General features: G+C 37.2%; 1 protein-coding gene across 4 annotated transcripts in view; it reads right to left on the bottom strand.

Moving 5' to 3' along the window:
- The window catches only part of LOC145265423 (coiled-coil domain-containing protein 57-like), a 146831-nt gene that overhangs the window by 4963 nt on the left and 117418 nt on the right, over positions 1–24450 (bottom strand). For all 4 annotated transcript variants that reach the window (XM_080121253.1, XM_080121251.1, XM_080121252.1 and 1 more), the window contains 6 exons: positions 23225–23425; positions 22874–22933; positions 19610–19856; positions 17290–17432; positions 16754–16826; positions 14480–14641 (listed from right to left, as the gene is read on the bottom strand). In XM_080121253.1, coding sequence (XP_079977379.1) covers positions 14480–14641; positions 16754–16826; positions 17290–17432; positions 19610–19856; positions 22874–22933; positions 23225–23425 — 886 coding nt within the window. The remainder of the gene's footprint in view (positions 1–14479; positions 14642–16753; positions 16827–17289; positions 17433–19609; positions 19857–22873; positions 22934–23224; positions 23426–24450) is intronic.

Below are 24450 nucleotides of genomic sequence, written 5' to 3'. Positions count from 1 at the left end.
ATTGAAGGGCGTTAACTTGCCGCTTCAATGGCAAGCCAAGGTTCTACATGACTGACTCGGCATGCACTCATCGGTGGATAACCGATGCATTAAGTGGAAGAGCACGACTGACGACACGAGCATCGAGTGAGATGTTAATTCGAAGACGGCTTGCCACCTTGGTCGACCCCATCACAGAGTACGACCTGACTGTGGACGTAGTGTTGATCAGGTCTGCGCTCAACAGAGCAGATGCTCTGACAAGAGTCCCTCAACGATGGCTTCTGGCTGGTGCTCGGAGAGATTCTGATAATCTGCAAAACACATGTGCAGCAGTTGTGTGTAATGTGGATGCAGCGCGCATCATGGACATTCATCGACAGTGTGGAAATCCTGGCATCAAGCGGACACTGTACTTTGTCAAGATGATTGATCCAGAAGTAGAAAAAAAAGATATCCGGAGAGTGGTGGAAAGTTGCGAGGCCTGCCAATCCATCGACCCAGCTCCAGCACGATGGAAGAAAGGGGAGTTGGGAGTGAGTGGCAAGTGGCAGAGAGTGGACATGGACATCACACACTACGGTGGCAACCACTTCCTTACCCTCATCGATTGTGGGCCTACACGTTTCACGGTCTGGAGACTCCTCGGGCGGCAGGACTCTTGCAGCATTATTTGCCAGCTGTCATCCGTGTTCTGTGAAAGAGGTGCACCCGATGAAGTGCTGACGGACAATGACCCAGCCTTTTGCAGCCATCAGATGAGGCAGTTCTTACAAGAATGGGGTGTGCAGCTGCGGCTTAGATGCGCTTATGTGCCTTCTGGCAATGGTATAGCTGAGAGAAGCCATTGCAGCATCAAAACAATTGCAGCCAGGAAGCAGTGCACTATCGCAGAAGCTGTGTACTGGTATAATCTCATGCTGAAGGATGGCGTCTCTCCAGGAACGGGGCCTGCAAACGCAATCTATCAGTACCGTGTCTGAGGAAAAGGAAACCACTCCGATACAACTGTGGCCACTGAGATAGAACGAAATCGATATGCCAAAGGGGATGCTGTCTGGGTGAAGCCGCCAGGAAACCGATGTACTGACAAGTATAAACGGTGCACAGTGACTGATGTGGTGAGTCAGCAGTGTGTCCAGGTTGATGGCGTACCCTGTCACGTTAGGGACCTAAGGCCGGCAACTCATGTACCACCTCCAGTGGACGATGAGAGTGACTCTGACTCTGAGACGAGTGGGCCATCGCTTTGGTTTGCACCATCGCTATCAAGCAGTGACTTTGATATCAGTAGCCTCCATGGAGATGAAACCTTCCCCGACCATCAGGCGGTGGATGAGAGTGCACGCGAAGACGAGAGCAGCACTGTCCCCCTTCGCAGAAGCACCCGACGGCGGCGATCGCCACTCCTCCTGCCATCTCTGTGATCATGAGATCAGGGGGGAGTGTGGAGAAAGAAGTGGCTTACCGTTAAAGCGGCTGCACGTTTGTGCCTGCAGAGCACAAATTGAGAATCAAGATGGCGCCCGCAGGCTTTTATATGGAAAAAAGTCTCGTGGAATCTCGGAGAATCTCGTACCCTGGTTCCATAAATAACGAGGAAAGGAAAGTGGGAGGACAGACGATTTTTAGTCACTAAAGCAAACGGACGTGTGTAAAAGAAGAGGTAGAAGAAAAGTGTGGTGAACGAAAAAAACGACTCGGTTGAAAGTAGAGTTGTAACGAACACAGTAGGTGTATCTACTACTTAGTGTTCAAGGATGATGGTCATGCCAAAAAAGGATCTCCAAGGTACATGGTGGACCTACAGGAGTTGAATAATGCAACTATGAGAGAAACACATGAGAGAAACACATTTAATTAGGTTTTAATGATATCAGCACACACACAGAACATTCTACAATATTCCACAACATTTTATTCTCAGCTGCATGGGACATTACTATGTTCATTACCGAGGCCCATCTACCTACTGTTGGGTCCCTCAAGGATTCCATGAATCAGGGTATAGATACACCCCTCAGTTTGATGACATCACTGTGGATATATCTCATAAAACCTGACGCATAGATGACAGTCTCTTATGCGATGATTCAATACAGTCTTCATTTTAGTATACAATTGACTACATCAGTCACTGCGCAAACAAGGGGATTATATTTAATCCAGACAAGTTTCACTTTGCCGAAATGGAGGTGGAATTCATAGGATTTCTGGTACCGCAAATGGTGCTAAACCCACAAAAAGAATGGCAGAAACCATCTTTCACTTCCCTATTCCAACAAATATCACTGAAGTTAGGTCCTGGTTTGGACTCATGAACTTTCTCACAAGCAGAAGTTATGGCTCCCTTCCGAGAACTATTGAGGACAAAGAACAAAAAGTTCTATTGGGATGAAACACTTAAATGTCGATTCCAAGAATCAAAGATAGAAATAGTGAACAGGATTGAAAAAGGTATCCAAACGTTTGAAACAAACAGAGAGACATGACTGGCAACAGATTACAGCAAAACAGGAATATCATACTTCCTATTTCAGAAACACTGCAGATGTGAGGGTGAATTGAACAGGAGTTGTGGGGGTTGGTGACTGGAAGTTCATACTGGCTGGACCCCATTTTACAAATGATGCAGAATCATGAGATGCACCAATAGAAGGAGAAGCTTTAACCCTGGTCAACAGATGCCCAGATTTGCTGGTAGCAATAGATCACCTGCCACTAATAAAAATATTTTCAAACCTGGAAAATATTAAAAACCTCCACCTGTTAAATTTCAAGGAAAGAACACAGATAAAACATTGTCTCAGCAAACTTAACTTAGCACCTAATTGTGCATCCCGATACCCAGCAGGTACCCTTCTAAAAAACAATAAACAAATGATCAATACTGCAGTTAAAACGACCTTTATATTGAGTTACAAAAGTTATCCTAAACTGAAGGCTGTTACATGAGAAAGGATCATTGCTGTGATGAAGAATGCAAAACCTTAAAAGATGTAATGCAAGATAGCTTCCCTCAGTCATACTCCCACCCATAGCTCAAGTTTTCTGGCCTATGCATAAAGAATTATATTGCCTAAAAAGAGTTATTATCAAAGGCAACAAAATCCTGATACTTTTGCGGACGTATTGGAATCCCTTCACTCTGTACATCAAAGCATAAATGGTTGTTCTGATGAAGAATGCAAGACAATCATTGTTCTGGCGAAGAATGCAAGACAATCATTGTTCTGGTCAGGTTTGAATGCTAACATCAGGCAAACCAGATCACAGTGCCACACTTGCAACCCAATTGCACCAGGGAGCCCTTGATGTCACCAACAGACCTGGAATTTCCATTCTAACAAGTGGTCGTTGACTTTGTCAATATTCAAGGTAAGAACTTTATGGTATACACTAATCGGATGGCCCTAATCATGTCATGGATGGCCAAAACTGTATGCGACACCTTGAAAACTTAGTTCTATATTTACGGTGCACCTAATGAAATCTCTTCAAATGGAGGACCACAATTTGAGTTCAAGGAGTACAACTCATTTTGGAGGAACTGGAGTATATGGAAACGTACCTCATTAACCAAAACAGGAATTGCACAGAGCTAGCCATTAAGATGGCCAAACGTATACTAGTCAGCAACATGGACAGTGATGGATGCCTTTGCCATATTCTGCTTGGGTATTACTAATCTATCACAATACCCCTATTCAAGAACTTGACATGACCCTAACCATAATGCTATATGGTTGAGTCATTAATGGTCACCTAAAGGATAAATATCAGATGTAGAAACAATGGAAAGAAATAGGTGAACTAAGGAAATTGGCAATGACCAAGTGGCATATGTAGAACAAATAGTTCTACAACAGCAATTGTTGTCCACTCTGGGAACTCCAAGTTGGAGACTTTGTCCAGATCCAAAGCTAGGATTGATTATTATTGGGTAATTATCCATGTCGATGGATCATGGAGACACATAAGAACTGACAGTATCAAGTGCGAGTAGATGGGAGCAATCGAGTAACACTGTACGACCATTGATTTCTCTGCAAAATAAACTCAGTTATGGCTGGCCCACATTACTCCACATCCATTCACAAACCCTGATCCCTCACAGGAATAATCCCTAGAAGAAACAATGGAGGTTGAGTGGCACACCAATGTCAGATTACCCAGCAAGCATGATGAAGAAAATATAGAAATTTGAAGATACCACAGGAAGATGTACACTCCCTCTGTTGAGATAATCTTCATGTCGACACAAATGCATAGAAAATGAGAAATGAGTTTTTGGATGCAAAGATGACAATTCATCCCAAGGGTGGGGGGAGTATGTATAGGTAAAAGAGTCATCTGCTCCTGATAACAGGAAGTATCCATGGAGTTATCTCTGCTGAGATGGGAAATAACTAAGGAGTGATCTCTCCTGATAGTTAAAGGACAGATGGGACAGCCATTTGCTTTTTATGTGGATTATATCAAGGAGGTGAAGGACACGTTTTCCCACTTTACAAAAGATTTGAAAACAAGTTAAAATGATTGACAGTCGTTTTTTGCCATGAGAGCATTGGGAACAATGTGTGCAATGGGCCTGTAATGTACGCAGGTACACAGGGGACACTAACAGGGGGAACACTGGAAAAGGAGGGTGCACAAAAGAGACAGCATGTAGATACTTGCGGTCGGCTCTCAGCTGAATAAAGTCTTAAAACAAACTCAGCGTTTGCGTTCTCAGTGAGAAACACCACATGGCGACGAGGATAAGATCATTTCTCATAAAGGGGAAAGTTATTTAAACTTTTTCTCCGAAAAACATTGCGTTTAATAGAAATTAAATAGCGACATATTTCTACCTGCACACACGCATTTTAAAAACATGACGTCTTATGGTAAAATCGACAAATTCTCGCCGAGTGGAGGTGATTGGGGCACATACTCAGAAAGATTGGAGTATTATTTCGAGGCTAACGGAATACAAGATCCAGGAAAGAAAAAGTCCGTCCTTCTTTCTGTTTGTGGTGGTGAAACATTTACTCTGCTGAAGGATCTCGTTACGCCGCCCAGCTTAAGAGACAAAAGTTATGAGGAACTCTCGCTCTCGTTAAAAGAGCACTGCAACCCAACACCGTCCGTAATTGTTGAGCGATTCAACTTTTACATGTGCCGCCAACAACCAGGTCAGTCCATTTCGGATTTTATTGCTCATTTAAAAAAAATTACAAAGTTTTGTGAGTTTGGAAATACGATAGAAGAGATGTTGAGAGATTTGCTCATCGTTGGATTGATGGATGACCGAATCCGTGGGCGACTGCTTTCCGAAAGGAAACTAACATTTCCTTATGCCCGACAGATAGCTCTTGCCATGGAAAGTGCAGACAGGAATGTTAGTGACATGGCAGCCTGTTCAACGTCCAATTTTACAATACAGACGAAAGTCAACCAGGTTGAACGGCCTACTCCACTACGGAGACAAAAACAAAGACCATGTTTCCGATGTAACGGAAAACATTGCCCTGACTCCTGTCTTTTCAAAGAGGCAACGTGTAATTTTTGTCACAAAACCAGTCACATTTCGCCAGCCTGTTTGACCCGGAAGTACAACGACAGAGCTGGAAATCGTAAAACCCACAAGGTCACCAGTTAAGAACTAGTAGATGAAGATACAGGCAGCGACTGCGCCTCGGTGCATAGGCTGTTTAACCTGCCAACAAATAACAAAACCGAGCCCCTGATGGTGTTGGTGGGCATAAATGGTCGCAATGTCGAGATGGAGATCGACACCGGAGCTGCTATTTCATTGATCAGCCGCAAGGCATTTGAAAAACTATGGTGTGAACCTGATAAGCCGGTACTTAAGCCTATGTCACAGAAACTAGCAACCTACAGGGGAGAAAGTATCACGCCGTGTGGTACGTGTCAAGTGTCGGTAGACTATGATGGCCGACAGTTTCGTCTGCCATTAGTGATTGTTCCTGGTTCTGGCCCTGCATTTCTTGGTAGAAACTGGTTACAAGTAGTTCAACGCTGGAAACGCATCCATCAGCTGAAAGCAGTAAATGCTACACCCGCAATTGAAGACATTATTGCAAAATACCCTGATGTTTTCAAGGATGAATTGGGCGCACTGAAGGGTTTCACAGCAAAACTTAGTGTTGACCCGAAAACAAAGCCCATATTCTGCAAGGCTCAACACGTGCCCTTTGCATTGCGTGAAAAGGTTGACAAGGAGCTGGATTGACTAGAGTCTCTGGGTATTATTGAACCAGTACAATACTCAGAATGGGCTGCCGGTATAGTAGCAGTTGTCAAAACTGACCAAACAATAAGGTTGTGTGGAGACTATAAAACTACAATAAACAAATGTTCAAATCTCGACTAGTACCCTATCCCCAGGATTGATGATTTGTATGCAAAATTGGTGCAGGGAAAGAAATTCACCAAGCTTGACTTGAGATCAGCGTTCCTGCAGGTTCCGTTAGAGGAAAACTCAAAGCAGTACCTTACAATCAATACACCACGGGGTCTCTACAGGTTCAACCGCCTCAGTTTTGGAGTAAAATCAGCTCCTGGTATCTATCAATGCTGTATGGACAATTTGTTGGCAAATGAACCACATGTTGTATGCTATCAGGACGACATACTAATTACAGGATCATCAGACGCAGAACACTTGAGCACCCTTGACCGAGTGTTAGGGAAACTCTCAGAATCTGGTCTCCGCGTTCGTCTGGACAAGTGCAAGTTCATGGCACCCTTCGTAACCTACTTAGGTCATTGGATTGACTCCGAAGGCCTTCACCCTACAGCAGAAAAGATCCGTGCCATCCGAGATGCACCAGCCCCACGCAATGTGACCGAACTTAAGGCTTTCTTGGGCTTATTCCAGTTCTACGCTAGGTACGTCTCCAACGTCGCAGATAAGTTGGGCCCCCTCTATTATCTACTGTGGAAAGGTGTCTCTTAGACATGGGGCACCCCCCAATTAACAGCTTTTCAGCGAGCCAAAGATGCATTGCAGACCACAAATGTCCTAGTTCACTATGACCCGAAGAAGGAACCGGTACTGACCTGTGACGCCAGTCAATATGGTGTCGGAGCTGTTTTGTTGCACATCTTTGCCGACGGTTCAGAGAAACCTGTTGCTTTTGCTTTGAGAACAATGTAACCGGCTGAGAAAAATTATAGTCAGTTGGACAAGGAGGGACTGAGTATTATCTTTGGGGTTAAAAAGTTTCATCACTACTTATTTGGACGTGCATTCCGTATCATTACGGATCATAAGCCACTTATCAGCCTCTTTAGCTCAACAAAGCCAACATTGGACACCCTGCCACCAAGAATAATACGTTGGTCACTGTTGATGAGTGCTTACGATTACACGATAGAATATAGGCCTGGTTCACACATCGTCACTGCCGACGCAATGAGTCGTCTCCCCCTGCAGGAAGCATTAGATGTCCCAACACCAGGCTGCATTATACATCTCATGGATCACCTGGACAATTCCACCGTTGACTCGACTGACATTTGTGCTCATACACGCAAAGACCCCATCCTCTCTAAGGTTGTTCAAGCCACATAACATGGAGGGTGCAATCTCCCACATGATGCTCCGTATTTACCATTTCACGCTCGTAAAAACGAACTAAGTGTTGAAAGGGGGTGCCTGCTGTGGGGTTCACGAGTGGTAATTCCCCACCATCTCAGGCAGAGAGTGTTGGACGAGCTTCACCAATGCCACCCTGGCATAGTCAAGATGAAGGCTCTCGCCCGGACCTATGTATGGTGGCCTGGGATAGATGCTGACATTGAAAAAAAGGTGAACAACTGTTACCCTTGTCAGTGCTCCAGAAGCCTACCTGCTAAGGCACCACTACACCCCTGGGAATGGCCAGCTGAACATGGCAGCGGGTTCACGTTGATTATGCCGATTACAATGGCCAATACCTGCTTGTCATTATGGATGCACACTCAAAATGGGTTGATGTCTATACCACAAGTGCAGCTACTTCAGCCACTACAATTGAAAGGTTGCGGCGCTGTTTTGCTACTCATGGTCTCCCGCACATTGTTGTCAGTGATAATGGCCCATGCTTCACCAGTTCAGAATTTGCAGAGTTCATGAAACGGAATGGTATCAGACACAAATTTGTCAGTCCACATAGGCATCAAATGGTCTAGCCGAACGCTCAGTTGGGCTGGTTAAAAACGGTATTAAAAAAATGGCGGGAGGAACTCTGGAAGCAAAGATATCCCGTTTTCTGCTGACATACCGGACAACGCCTCACACAACAACGGGATCTACCCCGGCAGAGTTGTTGATGAAGCGAAGATTGCGCACCAATCTGGATCGTATGAAGCCCGCCACCTCAAGTGTTGTATATAACAACCAAGAATGTCAAAAGTTTCACCATGACAAATCTGCCCAGATGTGTTCATTTGATGAAGACCAAGCAGTATTTGCACAGAACTTTGGTTCCGGATCCATGTGGTTGGCTGGTCACATTCTGGAAAGAGTATCTCTTTTATCCTTTTTAATCAGATTGCAGGATGGCCGGTTGGTTCGTCATCATCAGGATCACATCAGGTCTCGCCGTTGTATCACCGAGCCAGCACCTCAATCCCCAAGTGAAAACAATCCAAAACGCATTTTAATGGAACTAAACATGCCTCCAGATATGGCAACAGAAAATAACACACATCCACAGACTCCATTGACACATGAGAATTCGCCCGATTATGAGCAGCCAGATAGAAAAGTGAGTGAGCATACCCCACTAGCCCTGCCACGACGATTGGGCCGTACAATAAGACCACCGAATCGTTTTAGTCCGGATTGACTAAAGATTGAACAATTACCTTTTATTTTTTCTTAACTTTTAAAAAAAAAAAAAAGGGGGGGGGGGATTTCACTGGTCACATACTGAGGCAGAATAATCCTCGACCACAAAAGGGTCACAAGGGCAGTCTACCCTGACCTTTTTCCATGATAAATGGACCTTTCTTTTTGGGGGGAAGATGTAATGTACGTAGGTACACAGGGGACGCTAATAGGGGGAACACCGGAAAAGGAGGGTGCACAAAAAAGACAGCATGTAGATACTTGCGGTCGGCTCTCGGCTGAATAAAGTCTTAAAACAAACTCGGTGTTTGCGTTCTCAGTGAGAAACACCACAGGGCCGAAGATTCCTTAAGACAAATTGATTATCCAAGAGGATGGCTCAACAAGTATTTAGTTATGTTAGACTGAAGATGAATCATATTGTAGTTGGCTGTGAAGCAGCCTCACAGTATCTTTTCCCATAGATGGGATATTCTAGGAAATAAACTCTGTTCATGGAAGCTTTAATTTTTGATATAGACGGAGAGAAAGAAAAGTTCTTTGTTGATTGTTGTAGCTAGGTGAGTTCTTGCTGTAAATATTTTACAAGAGGAGCAGAGAGTGGAGCCCAGTCGAGCACTTACCATGAACATGATAGAATAGGGACATGCCAGTAACATCTTTTGTGAGTAATTTCTAATTTAATCATTGTGATGATGATGATGATCATGATCATCATCATCATCACGAAGAAGAAGAAGAAGAAGAAGAAGAAGAAGAAGAAGAAGAAGAAGAAGAAGAAGAAGAAGAAGAAGAAGGTGTAACAGCTGTTTTACATACTGATGATGTTTTGGATGGTTTTCAGAAATTGAATCCCAAATTAAACTATCTCTGACCAGGTCTTTATTTATCCTTCTTTCTCTTTAATTCATCCTTATCAATTCCTCCAATGTTTTCCTTGCAACTTCAATTGTTCTCCATCTACTAAAGAACTCTCATCCATTCTTTCAATACATGCCCATATTATTGCATTATCCTGTTATACACACATCTCCCTATGCTGCCCAAATTTAATCTTCCTCTGAGGTCATCAGATATAAGCCTGTCTTTAAAACTCACATTACACATTCATTATTTCATAGAAAAATGCGAGCATGAAAAGTAACATGGTTAAGATTAAGCTTAGAAAAGTAAAAAGAACTAGTTGTTGAAACTGGAAAAGAAAAAGACAAGATATTCTAGTAAAAAATATAATAAATTTATAACTTAAAATATTACAGGATTAAGAATTGATTATATAATGTTAAATTGAATTTTTTTTTTAATTCTTAATGCTGCAATATTTTAAGTTATAAATTTATTATATTTTTTACTAGAATATCTTATTCAGTTTTAACAATTAGTTCTTTTACTTTTCCATGTTCAAATCTTAACCATATTACTTTTTATGCTCACATTATTCTATATGATGTGTGTTTTTTTTCAGGCTTTGCTTTGAAATAATATTTTCTTTTTTGTGTTTAATATCATACGCATTGTCAACAATCCATAAAAAAATTATTATCAACTTCTTAAATTGACTAAATATAAAAATCAAATAAAAGACGTAATTAAGTAAAGAAACAGAAAAAAAAAAAGAGAGAAACAGAATCAACAGACGATGTCGTAAGCAAAAGATTATCAGCCTTAGCACGAAAAAGAGCATCACTTTTGTTAACTATCTCTATATAACTTAAATAAGATGGCATGCAAGCGATATTGCCGCTATGATTTATGAAGGTGTCGATGACGAAAAAGTTGCTATGGTAACCAACAGCCAATCAGAAGAAAACGTCTCTCACATTCCTTACTTATTCTGAAGACTTTTTAACAACAGTAATTTTATTATAACTTTTGTTTTAATGAAAGAAAATTGAAAATTTTTACTTCAAAATATAGCTGAGAAGGTGACCTATAAACTGCAAAAATTGTTTGAAATTTGGTCACAAAATGAATGAGTGGTGAAGCTTTAAAGCAGTTCGAAATGACATAATTTATCTCTATACAATGGATGCTCTCAACCATGAATGGTCAACTTTCGCCACAATTAAGTTGTAATCCATCTCCATTATCTTAACACAAACTTATCATCATTCGTGACACTTCTTGTGTACACAATGTTTACCATAAAAAATTGAGTTGCTATCAACTTCCTTTCCACAATCGAGGCAGGGAAACTTTCCTCTTCCTAGGGATTTTCGAAGACTACCATGACTAATTCTCACTTTGGGCTCAGTACCTTTTACTCACAAACTTTTACGTTCTATAGGATTTCTCCAAGTTTTTAACTTAATGTGTAGACCTTGTTTTTGTTTTATGGGCAAGTACTAAATCATTAGCATAAAGTATCTCTTCCTTCCAGACAACCATGCAAATCTCTCTGGACACAACTTCGAAAACACAAATGTGAAGCAATGCATTCATTATAGAACTTATGTATGTATTTCCACTTTAACATTAAATTCTAACATAACTTTGAATATTTCTGTACATTGTTTGAAAAACTGCCCACAATCTCTACTTTGCTCCTAATTTATACAAAGCCTAGCAGACAATATCTCTTGGCACTTTTTAAAAATCTACAAAAGCAAAATTCTTTTTCTGGATAAAGTAAAGATTAGATACGCCATAGCAGAAGGCGAATACTGGCGAACATTTCAAGTGACACCGGTTGTTTGACCTTGACATTGCCGTTGGTTGTTTGTAAACACGTCAAATAGCAGATATGGTCGAATGTTCGCAAGCAAGTTTTTTTTTTAAATATATTTACAAAACTTTTTAAGATTTAAAAGAAAAAAATATATATTTACAAAACATTTTCTTTAATATTAAATATTTACAAAACTTTAAAGGATTAAAAAAAACAAAAAAACTTTTTTCTATTTACACAAAACTTTTTAGTGTAAGTAACAAAACAAACGTAAATTTAACAAAATATATTTAAATAAATGGGTGTCTTTCGGAGTTCGTTTTTAAATAAATTTACAGAACTTTTTAATAAAACTAATAATAATAATAATTATAATAAAAATTTTTAAAAAAATAAAAAGAATGAACTATATTAATTACAAAACATTAGAAACTGAGAATTTCAGATGCTAAATGTCTTGTATTTAATTTGCGTTTGTGGAGAAGCAAATAGCAAGTTTTTTTTTTTTGTTTTTTTTGGTCTTAAATAAAAATGAAAATTATAAAAAGATTTGTATCTTGTGATACTACACTTCATCTTTATAAAAATAAAAGTTATCAAAGATATGTGAATAAAATATATTTTTTTAAATCTCGATTGTTTATACTTGTTGCTTATACTTGTGATTTTATTATGCAAAAACATTGCCTCAGCCTAGAAGGATTTCTCCTTCACTGACCACCTACATACATCACACTTTCATAAAAATTTACCATTTATTATTATTATCATTATTAGTTTTATCAAAAAGTTCTGTAAATATATTTTTAAAAAAAGCACTCAGAAAGACACCCATTCATTTAAATATATTTTGTTTACATGTTCATTTTATTACTTACATTAAAGTGTTTGTGTAAATAGAAAAAAGTTTGTTTTTTTTAATCCTTAAAAGTTTTGTAAATATTTAATATTAAAAAACATGTTTTGTAAATACATTTTTTCTTTTAAATCTTAAAAAGTTCTGTAAATATATTTTTAAAAAATCTTGCTCGTGAACATTCAACCATGTCTGCTATATTTGACATGTTTACAAACAATCAACAGCAATGTCAAGGTTGAACAACCGGTGTCACTTGAAATGTGTGCAAGTATTCGTCATCTGCTATGGCGTATCTAATCTTTATTTGATCCCTTTTTCTTACCAAGATAATTATCTTGTATTTGTCCCAGAATAAATATGACATCAGTGGTATTACACTTTATGTATGGAATAAAACCAAGTATGATCACTAGTTATCATCAGGCACATTATTTGGGAGGAGGAGGAGGAGGAGAGAGAGAGAGAGAAAGAGAGAGAGAGAGAATGTATCATTAATTTTTAAAGCTACATTTTAACATGTTTGTTTCATCTCATTTCCAAATAAATTTCGTCCAGCAAGTAATTTGTCACTTTCATTTTGTTTTTGACCCCCACCCCTCATCCTTTACAACTTATTTCCTACCTTTTCTTCTTTCGGACCAGCCAATACGATATTAGTTAAAACTGATAGATACTTTGCAATGGTTATTGAAAGAAGACAGTGCTGAACATTTGGAGACACTTATCACTCAGAATCCAGGGAATACCACTAGTTGTTTGTCAGAAGCACTCACTGATTGTGTCAAAATTTTGGATAAAAATAACTATTTGATTGGCGAGACACTTCCATTAGCTTGATAGAATTTGAGCATGTGGTACAATGGGGAAAGAGGTGACTGGTTACTTTTAATGTATCTAAAACCAAGCTTCTGTCTTTACATCATCAACGTTCTGATCCCCATCTGTCATCAATTGAAATGAATGACTCATCTTGGGAGGCTCCATGTTTTGACAAGCTTCTGGGCTTGACCATTACTCCTGATCTGAAATGGAACACATACATAAAATCTGTTGCCAAGGTCGCTGGGAAAATATCTCACTGCTGATGTAATTCTCCATCTATATAAGAGCCAGGTACGTCCAAGGATGGAGTACTGTTGCCACATCTTGGAAGGAGCTGCCTTGAATAAGTTCAAAATAGACTTCATAGCCTAGCGGGGGATGCCCTTTTCTCTTCTCTGCAACTTCTTTCTCACAGAAGAGACGTTGCAAGCCTGTCTCTGCTTTATCGTTATTTTCATGTCAAGTGCTCGGCTGAGCTCCAATCTATGGTCCCTCTCGCCAAACTTTCATGAGGAACACTCATCTAGCTGAAAACACTATTAATAATTTCCCCCACTCTTTATCTGTGCCTAAATCTAAACATAGATTCCATGAACAAAGTTTCTTTCCTAGAACTGCACACCTATGGAACTCTCTTCCATTTGCCTGCTTTCCGGCTGACTATAATATGGTTGTCTTCAAGTCCAGCGTAAACAAGTTCTTGATGAGCCGTTCCCCATATGTAATCCAATTTACCAAATTTCCACTAACAATTACTACGACATTGGTCCATTGACCGCTGTATGCTTATTAACCCTTATCCTCAAGTGGCCTCTGGTCCTTGATAAGTGGTGACTCCTTTAAAAAAAAAGATAAAAATATGTTTGCAGTAGTGTAGTTACTCACAGCAATCCTTATTTCTGTTTGCCTGTTTGTCTGTTACACTTTTTGCTTGAAACTGCTGGGCCAATCTAACTGAAATTTTGTATGGACCTTTTTTATGATAAGCTGTAGCGAACTAAGAATTATGGTATCTTTTTGATGCTACAGATTAATAGGTATTAGTCACCACAATACCACATTTACTCTAAAAGTTTGGCAAAAAACATTTATTCTAAGTCAATGGCCTATAACTTTTGCCCTTTTTATTGAACAAAAAAGAATATTTTTCAAAATGATATGCTAAGGCAATTTTACGTCCAGACATATGTTATCACTTTTGCCATGTTTTAAAAAGATGGAATTGCCTGGTACAATGCAAAAAGTAATCTTTTTAAAATTCATTTGATATCACTGTTATGTCGAGTGTGAAACTTTTAGTAAAAATTACCTGAAGAATGAGTAGTTTGTATGGGGGCCACAGAGCTGATCGGAGATGCCACTTCTAGTATCTTCCATATGTCAAGAAGAGACTGTTCACCTTCTGACGAAGTTCTCAAGAGAGATGAACGTGGTCGTGATGTTGAGTTATCAGGCAGTGGTTTTGGTACGTCTGAAAATGAGAGAAGCAATTATTAATTAAAATCACTTTAAAAATTGGATTACACAAACACCCAGGAAGGAAGCAAGAACATATAAATCTTCAGAAATGGACCAAAATGGGGAACAGGAATAACAAATGATTGAGGAAAATAAGAGGATCGGTAGAAGCACCGACCAGGAGAAAATGAAAGGTAATTATCAATAGGAATAATTTTCATAAAGAGAGAATTACAAGTAGCTGTTTACATGCAAGAATAGTTAAGACAACATTACGTCCAATAAAAAACTGTTGAAAACTATTTTAACACATAACTCTATAAACTCTGAGCCTAATAAAACAAGCTTGAGGTAAATTTCAATTTCATTTAACATTGGCTCCTTCTATGGCGATTGATTCCAACGTTTCTTTAACAATTTGATGCCTAAATTTTTTTCCTCAATCATTCTTTTGAGGTTTGCAAACAGCCAGTAGTCGCTGGGGCCAGATTTGGAGAATAGGGTGGGTGTAGAAACAATTCAAAATGCAATTGATATAACTTTGCTATTGTTGTGATCAATTTGTAATGCATTGTTTTTTTTTTCTTCATTTGTGATCGTCTTTAGATGATCATCTTCAAATAATGCTATTCATTATTCATGGTTCTTCCATTCTCACAGTAAATCAATAAAAAAAAAACTTGTGTATCCCAAAACCTTGCCTGCTGATGTTTGCATCTTTGGTCGCTTTGGATGGTTTCCACTCAGCTGACTGCCGATTAGACTCTGGAGTGAAATGCTGAATCCCTGTTTCATCCATTGTGTTATGCATTGATACAAAAACATTTTTTGTGTTGAAACAGTTGTAAACAACACTTTGAATTGTCAAACGTTATTTTTTAATGACTGTGAATAAATACGATTCCCACAGTGAACACAGTTTTGTCATTGAGAAATGCTCATGCAAAATGGTGAATAAACTTCTAATATCTTCAACTCTTCTGCTATCATACAATTTCAGTTTACGATCAAATAAAACAATTTGTAGACTTTTGTGACGTTTTCCAGAAAAACTGCTGAATTTGCGTCTGTATGACCATGTTTGAAGTTAGCATATACCTCTTAAGCATTGTTTTCAACAGAGTAAAGTTTCAATAACTTACCAGGCTATTTCTTTGCTTGAATAGTATTTTCTTCCATCAGAAAGCAATGCTTTCTCAACACATGGAATTCAGATTTTTCTATTGTTTTGAAAATTTGCAAGAGTAGCTTTACTTAAATAACTATGATTTGTAAACTAATTTTGACACGTGTTGTTTGAAGGTAAATACTTTATAAAATTATATGGATTAGTAATGTTATATCTATATGTCAGGCCCAGAACTTATTGAATGATATGACTTCAACAGCTGTTAGTGATTAACTAGCAACTGTTTGAACAACAGTTTTGCATTCTTTGATTCACTGAACAGCTTTTAGAAACTGACGACAAAATTAACTTACTTCAGGTCAGGTCTTTATCCTTCTTTCTCTCACCTCCATTTTCATCAATTCCTCCCATGTTTTACTCTATGAACAGAATCTGCTACTACTATCTCAACTGTTCTACTAAGCCAAGGATTCTCATCCATTCTTTCAATGTAACCAAACCATCAAAGTCTCCTGTTCTGCACACATGTCATTGTTTTATCTTCCTCTGAGATCAACAGATCTAAGCCTGTCTTCAAGACTCACAATAACACATCCATTGTACAATAATCTTCATATTCTCATATCAATTATTGCCATACATCATCACACTTTGTACACATGCTTGACAGATTCTTCGAGTAATTAACAATAGTAATACTCTTCCGTTACTTCATCCACGCCCAACTCTTGCGATCACACTAGCATCTGCTCAAACCTGGGATCACCAAAGTAACAAAACTTGTAAACAACCTCAATAGTTTTGCAATTCAAATATATTTTCTCCACATCTCATCCACCTCCATTGTTGCACACAAACTGTTGAAACTAAATTCATATATTTTTGCCAGTTTCAAATCTAATATATAACAGGATAGATAATTTAATTTCTGTGACTGAAGGTTGGGAATCACTGTTCTAAACAATAAATAATATTAAAAAAAAAAAGAAAACTTACCTCGAACAGGGATATCATTTTTCGACGATGGTTTAGGATCAGACGTTTTATACTTTTGTGCATATTGCAATTCCTGAAAAAAAAAAAAAAAATGAAACTTAACTGTTGCAACAGATGAGTGCATCATCACCTGCTGTCAAAAAAAACAAAAAAAAACACAACTTTTGCAGATAGTAGTAGTAGTAGTAGTAACATCGGAGAAGAATTATTAGCGAATGATGTAAATAAATAAAGAAGAAAAGGAAGAAGAGAAGAAAAAATGTACAAGGCAAGCAAGTGACACCATTCCATATTAGGATATAGGTAGAGAATTTTCTAGAGTGATAGAATGATCCAACATTCAGATCCCTGTTTTTCTCCAATAAGAAATGGATCTGAAAATGAATGGATCTATAAAAGGCTTATACACTATTGAATGGTAAGACTCATTTTCATAAATATTTTGAAAAGTTTCTTTCAATATTACAAAATCACCCTAATCCTAACAAAGTTATAAAATTCATGAAGTCTTCATAAAAGAGTTTTGTTTGATTCACCTGTTTGGTCAATTGATAATTCAAGTCTTCGAGCTGAGGTAATCGTCCATTTCCCATCATCTGCCTGTCACCAGAAGCGGGTGTTTTGGGGGGATCAGTGCTGGTTAAAATTGAACCATTATCAAACATGGGGTACTTTATTTCTAAAATAAATAAACAAAAATAATTTTCAAATTGAGTTTTTAAAAATGAGGATTCATTTTTTAAATCTGCTTTTTAAAACTTGAGCATGACACACCAACAAAAGTATGAAACAATATTTAAGAAGATTTTGGATTACCGTATAAACCCATGTAGTATGTGCATATATTTTCACAAGCGCCAAAATACATTTATGGAGGATATCTGTAGATATTAGTTTTACTAGTAGTTTAAAATCAATAAATTTTCATTATGTTATTAGTACCAGCAAAAAATATCAAAAGAATCGCTTTTGGCACAATTTTTTCTGATTCCAATATTTCCAAATGTTCTTATTTTCCAATTCCTGATTCTAATTAATCATCGCAACTAATTAACAATGACAACTACATAATGAGAATCATAAATTTATTGATGTCAAGACAAGTGACCTATCAAACTAAAAAAAATGATAGTTTTAGAATAGAGTCTGCTTTGTGTTTTTGATTTTACTTTTTTTTTGGATTCTGATTATTGTCAATTACATGTTTATGACTATCAGAAAAAATTCAGAAAAAGTAAAAAAAAAAAAAAAAAAAACTATATATCTGATGATTGATCCTTTTGTATGACATCAATCATGGGACAATGGACAATGATAAAACTCATATAAAATATTTCTGAAAGTAGGTCAAGTAATTTAAATTAGAAATATAGTTTTGAAATTGGAAACAAAGAACCAACAGACATTTGTTTTATAGATATGAACAGAACAACAGAAAGAAAAAAACAAGAAAGACTTTGGTACTTTGTGATTATACCTTCATTATAAATCCTTGATTTAAAAAAAACATTGTTTTACTTTCATTATTATTGATTTCAGTAACACCAAAAAAAAAAATATTTATTTCTGTAAAATGAACATTTACTTTATAAAGTAAATGTTCATTTTACAGAAATAAATATTTTTTTTTTGCATAATTGTGCTTTAAACAGGATAATGGATAATAATCTACAGTTTAGGGGGAATTTTCTCTTTAAATCACCAAAAATAAGGCAGCTTTTATTTGAAAACTAATATGCACCAGAAAGGGATATATTTGTTTGAAGTAGTTGAGTGATTTTGCTTAGTTATTAAGTATTCAGTAAGTCGCCTTAATGAACAAGTGTTCATGGTCATAGCTGGTAATGCTCTTAGGCTTTTGACATCTCTCCCAGGCTGCTATACATGTTCAAATTAATGGCTTACACACCAGCCAATCATATCCTTGTATGGAGGAACTTGGACGTATTCATATTCATTGCAGCAAAAGCTTTATGAAATTATGTTCAAAATTGTTTCTGCAGATACACATCAAATTTAGTAGTGTGTATGGAGAAAGAGAGAGAAAATAGTGAAAAAAATTTTTTTCCCTAAACAACTTTAATCAATTTCAAATATAAAAGTCAAAATTAAGAGAAAGGCACATATGTGGGGAGGAGGGGGGAGGAGACAAAAGTCAATCTTTGCTGAAACAAAGTCCTCTACCCATCCTACCATTCATTTTAGAGTGATGGCTAAAACTTCAAACAATCCGGATTCAAGTATAAAATGAACATTTTCAGTTTTCAGAAAAATCTTTCACAAGAGGGATGGATTGTTTTATTTTATGGCAAATCAACATTTTCCAGGTTATTTAACGCTGAATCTACTTATTTTGGAAAAAAAAATCTTTTCATGCTTCAAGTTTTTTATATTTTCAAATATTTGTTCATGGTGTTTGGTTTGTTTGTAGAAAATTGTTGTTTCTGTTTTTGACTTTGCAGAACATGATTGAGTTTTGCAAAGAGAATGGGAGAAATAATAACATCAATGTTTGGTGAATTTTAGGTCAGGAAGTCTATCATAAGAGGGAAAAGGAGGGTAAAGCAAAATGAAGAGCAGGAAGAAATAAAGAATGATCTATTTCATTTTAGGTGGGGGAGGCATGAGAAAGTGAGAGAAAAGGAAATAAAATCCACTCAAATATTAATAAAAGGAAGAAAGGCAATTTGTAGAAATCACTTTTTTCTCATAATAAAATGTGGATTTTTGCCAAAAAGTGGAAAACTCACATCTATGGATGGCTTTAGTGATTTAAGCAGAAATCCATTTCTTTTGGATTAAAAAAAAAAAGTAAAATTCTGAGTACCACTGTTCTGAACAAAAATTTTTACTTACGCAGTTTATTTAACTCAGATTGTAAACGATTATTATGATCGATCAAACGCTGTCGATCCTGAGAAATTGCTGCTATCCGCTTGATGGCATTAACGAGTTTCTCCTGCATTTTAGCCACTAAATCATTAGAATCATTGTCACTGGACAGATCGGTCTGATGAGTCAGTTTTTGATCAGTTTGTGCCAGGGATGCTGCACGTTGCCGAAGATTAAGGATTTCTTCTTGAAGCTGCTGAATGGTCAATTCCTAAAATGATAATGAATGAAATCATTGTGTGCAGCACAGCAGGTGCACTACACCTCATCTGAAATGCATAATTGCATGCGATATCATCAAAGAAATGAACATTGTATGAAGCATCATATACATGTATCGTTTTAGTGAATTTTGTGAAGAATTAGAAAGGATGCCGTCACTCGGCAGCCAACAACTGAAGCAAAGAGATGGCACAAGAATACCCTGGAGGCAGTAGACTCTTTCTGCTATTGAGGAAATATGCTGCTTGTAGGTGGTGGATGTGAACTCAGTAGAACCACAACAATGAAGACAGTTTATACATAATTTTGTGAGTTGTTGCTTTTGATAACATCACATGTTTTCTCTCTCTACATCCGTGGGTTGTATAGCAACTGTGTCAGAAGTATCATGATATATGACACACCAGTTCTCAACAGATCACCAAAGTTAAGCAACGTTGAGCCTGGCCTGTGCCAGATGGGTGACCATTTGGGAAGGCAAGGCGCTGTCTGTACCATGAGATTAAATACAAGGTTGAGAAACTAGCGTGGTCTATCCTTCTCTCGAGGGTAGATGGGTCTCCCTTAAGCCGTTATAGGCAACCCATCTAGTGATGGCGTCACGATAAAAAATACCCTTGATAGCCCTGGCGAAGCATCAAGTATTCAGCTATGGACAAGATTTGAATTACATTACAAACTTGTGTAGTGAGTTCAATCTTGGCTGCGGCTGCATACGACAACGATATAACAGTGAATGCTGGACTCTGGTCCAGTTCTCTCTCACCTGATGGCAATGCAATGACAAATCCATGATCAATGCAAATTCTGACCAAACCTAACATGTCAGGTCAGATAAACAAGAGAAAAGTGATGTTAAATGAATCGGAAAAGAAGAAGAAAGAAAACATCCACATCATCATAGTGTAGTACACAAACAATCATTTTTTTTCATAAAAAGAATCAAGGCCAGATACCACTTGAGGATAGAAGTTAATGAGGAAATGACCAAGTTTGAATGTTTGTGAGGACAGTTTTAGAAAGGAATCTTTTGACATTGGCTTTGAAGAGGACCAAGTGTAACCTACAGGGAAGCAGTCCTGTGGCAATGTGTTTTGCAGATGGCAAAACCTTGTAAAGAAGCTCTGTGTAAATTTTATCTTACACTCAGTAAACTGAGGAAGAAAGTCAAGTTTTCATTGTTGTGGTAGGAAGATGAGTTCTTGCTGTGAATGTCTTATAAAGAGAAACCAGAGATTTGAGCTCAGTCAAACACCATCAAAAGGGAGATAACTTTGCACTCGAAAGTTATCTCCCTCGCCCAAAAGACATTTTGAACCAGCGGTAAATTCAAACGGCTGAGCAAACCGCCTTATTTTTAAAGTAATTTTTTTCAGGTGTAAATTATATAAATAATTTATTATTTCTTATCTCCATAGAATCGTTTTCATCGATTTTATTTCTTCCTGCATGAACAAATTTGATAAAGACTGATTTGAGGAATTTAGAAACAAAAGACTCCATTCTGCATCTTTGTTGTGAAGGGGTGGTTGAGTATTTAGCCCCCCTTCCTCCCTATAATGAGAAGATGCGGCACAAGGCCAGAAATGGGGAGAATAAACTAATGCTCAAAACGTGTTGCATTCTGACACCTTAAAATTGACTGACTATCCCTATGAATGGTGCTTCAGACGGTTCACTACAAACTAATTCCTTTAGAAAGCAAGAGGGCAATACGTGGAAGGACGGATCTCCCAGAGCTGAACAAAACAAATACCACAGTCTAACAGTAAAATGACCACCACTGTTAAAATGTTGAACTGATAGTCAAGACTGATATGCTTGGTGAAAGAAAGGAGATTTTTTTTTTTCATCATGGTCCAGGTTAAGTGGTGAGAAACAAATATGAAGAAATAAATGGATGAAAACGATTCTATGCAAATTAACACTATAAAAGGATTTATTTAACAATTTTACAACAAGGAATTATTCTGATGATAATGCGTTAAGTGTTTGTAGTTAGGATATTATCAGTAGCATCGTCTAATTTGATTTTCCATCTGTTATGATCATGTGATCTGTTAAGGATGAATAAATCTTGCTAAGGGTTAATAAATCCTCATCAGAAATATCTTTTGACAAGAGATAATTTACAAAAAAGTTGTCTCCCTTTAAACATAAAATTATAGACTCTCCATCTAACAAACTTCTAGCATTGGCTTGAAGGTAGCTGAATGTATCATGTGGATTTACACTGTGGATGCAAAGTCACGGGATTTCACTTTTGGTGGCAGTTTAGATGGAACTCCACACACAACTAACCATCTCAACATTTTTCTACTGGTCATCACATTCTTGTGTGGAATAGTTCTGCAACATCAAAAAAGTTGCATTTATTTTACATAGAATTTGTTTGCCCTTAAATATTTTGATTTGTTCAGAACATTTATATTTTTTTCGGCGTTTATATTCTTACTTTGTTAGCTATAATAATATATTTAATATTATGGCCGTTCATGATTAGAAAAATGTAAAAATTGGATGTGAAATTTTGTTTTGGAATTTTTTAGATGAGAATCAATAATTTAGATTACTATTCTCATCTTGGATGTCATTCTCACAACGTTTTGTTTAATGACCTTTTTCTTTTCTATGTCAAACTTTTTCTTTTCTATGTCAACCTTTTTCTTTTCTATGTCAAACTTTTTCTTTTCTATGTCAAACTTTTTCTTTTCTATGTCAAACTTTTTCTTTTCTATGTCAAACTCGAGAATATGGACAGAATTTCAAATAGAACCTTTTATTTAATTACTAAGGATGGATGTTCTTGTTCTGTCTGCCATGATCAAGTAGAAATCTTTAGTAATTTTTATTATATTCTTAGTATTGCTTGCACTGAAAATTAAAGATTGTCACTTAGAACTGATTACACGCAGCACTTTTATCTCTTGCACTCAAGTACAACATCTAAGAAAAGAAAAGTAATACAAATTGGAAAATGAACTATTCAAATTTTAACACACTCACCTGGGCACCAAAATTCAATGTGGGTCTCTTTTGAGATAATTCCATTTTTAATGAAGATATCTGAAAATGTGTAAGAAGGAAACTGTCAGCTTTAAGTAAATAACATTCAGAATAGAAAATCGTCTTCAAAGTTAAAATAATTCATTCATATAAATGGTATTTGTTAAGTAGAATGAATGTTTCTAAAACTAAAGTTTTAGTGTTGGAAAGAAAGTGTGTGCTAACACGTGCCAGCATGTAAAATATGATAACACAGATTGAATCACAATTGAATTTAATTTTCATTTTAGTGAGCGTTATTTTTTCACTGACATTTTTCATTAACATTTATTTTGTTTAAAAGATTTTTACCTCATTTTTTAAAGTTGTAATCTCAATATTGTTTTCTAAATTAGCACGGTGATACTCGTCTGCTGCACCTCTTGCCTCTGTCAGTTGCAGCTCAAGTTCTGAAATTTGCTTCTTCAGATTGTTAATCTCACTTTGAGATCTTTGGCTGCTTACGTTCAATTCATATTTCAACTGATCTAAAGCAATTTGCTTTTTCTGTGGCTGCAATGAGAAAAACTAATTGTTTTAATGAAATTAAAAAAAGAAAGAAAATATTGAAAAAGAAAAAAAAGGAAATGTTTTGAAAATGTTTCAAAATAGCCATCAGAAAACACATCAGAGATGCCCCATGGACTAATGTTTTTTCTCTTCCTGCTGAACAGTATATAAATGAACAGTCTATGCCATTGCAACAACTGACAACAACCATGAATGCTGTCCAGTGGTTTGACTTCACCGCCACCTTAGACTGCTCAAATCCTCCATCCAAAATTTCCCTTTGCAGACAGAACCCACACTCATACATCTGAAAATAACACCTTTTCATACCTGTGATATCAAAAATACTTAGACACCTTCATGTGGACCTGATCTCATCATTCCTTACCATACTAATTAAAAATGCTCTGCTGAGCTAGTCCCTATCTCTTTCAAAATGCCTACCTGAGTCTTGCTTTCGTGATAACTGGAAAATTACAACTTCCAGTCATTGACATGCTGACATGGCTTTTATAGAAACTTAATTTTCTTCAATTCTTGTGTAAATTCCGGTAGCCATGAGGAATAGGTTCTAGCCTACAGAGTCAAGTGTGGCTTTGTGATTGAGTTTGGATCTTCTGACCAGCAGCAATTATCGTTTTTTATATTGATGATTGCATAAAATGAAAACTAGGTCTCTATGCATAATAATAATTGTTGATATTTATTTAAGTGTATTTTACAACCGGGCACTCCCCCCAGTATATATATATATATATATATATATATATATATCAGGCTTTTGAAAGGGTATGGCATGAAGGTCTTCTCAGGAAAATCAGATCATACAGTATCACTGGAAGAATACATGACATAATTAAATCCTTCTTAGATAAGAGAAAAATTCAGGTTGTCCTCGACGGTCATACATCTAAGCAATACAATATAAATGCGGGAGTGCCTCTGGGGTCTATCCTGGGACCTCTGTTATTCCTAATATTCATACATGACTTCCCTGACAAAATTGCCTGTGAGATGGGTATATATGC

This window comes from Euprymna scolopes, chromosome 40 (assembly GCF_053919585.1).
Source record: "Euprymna scolopes isolate OS-2025 chromosome 40, ASM5391958v1, whole genome shotgun sequence".
In the NCBI taxonomy this organism is placed as follows: domain Eukaryota; kingdom Metazoa; phylum Mollusca; class Cephalopoda; order Sepiida; family Sepiolidae; genus Euprymna; species Euprymna scolopes.
This window is presented reverse-complemented; position numbering and strand designations above follow the sequence as displayed.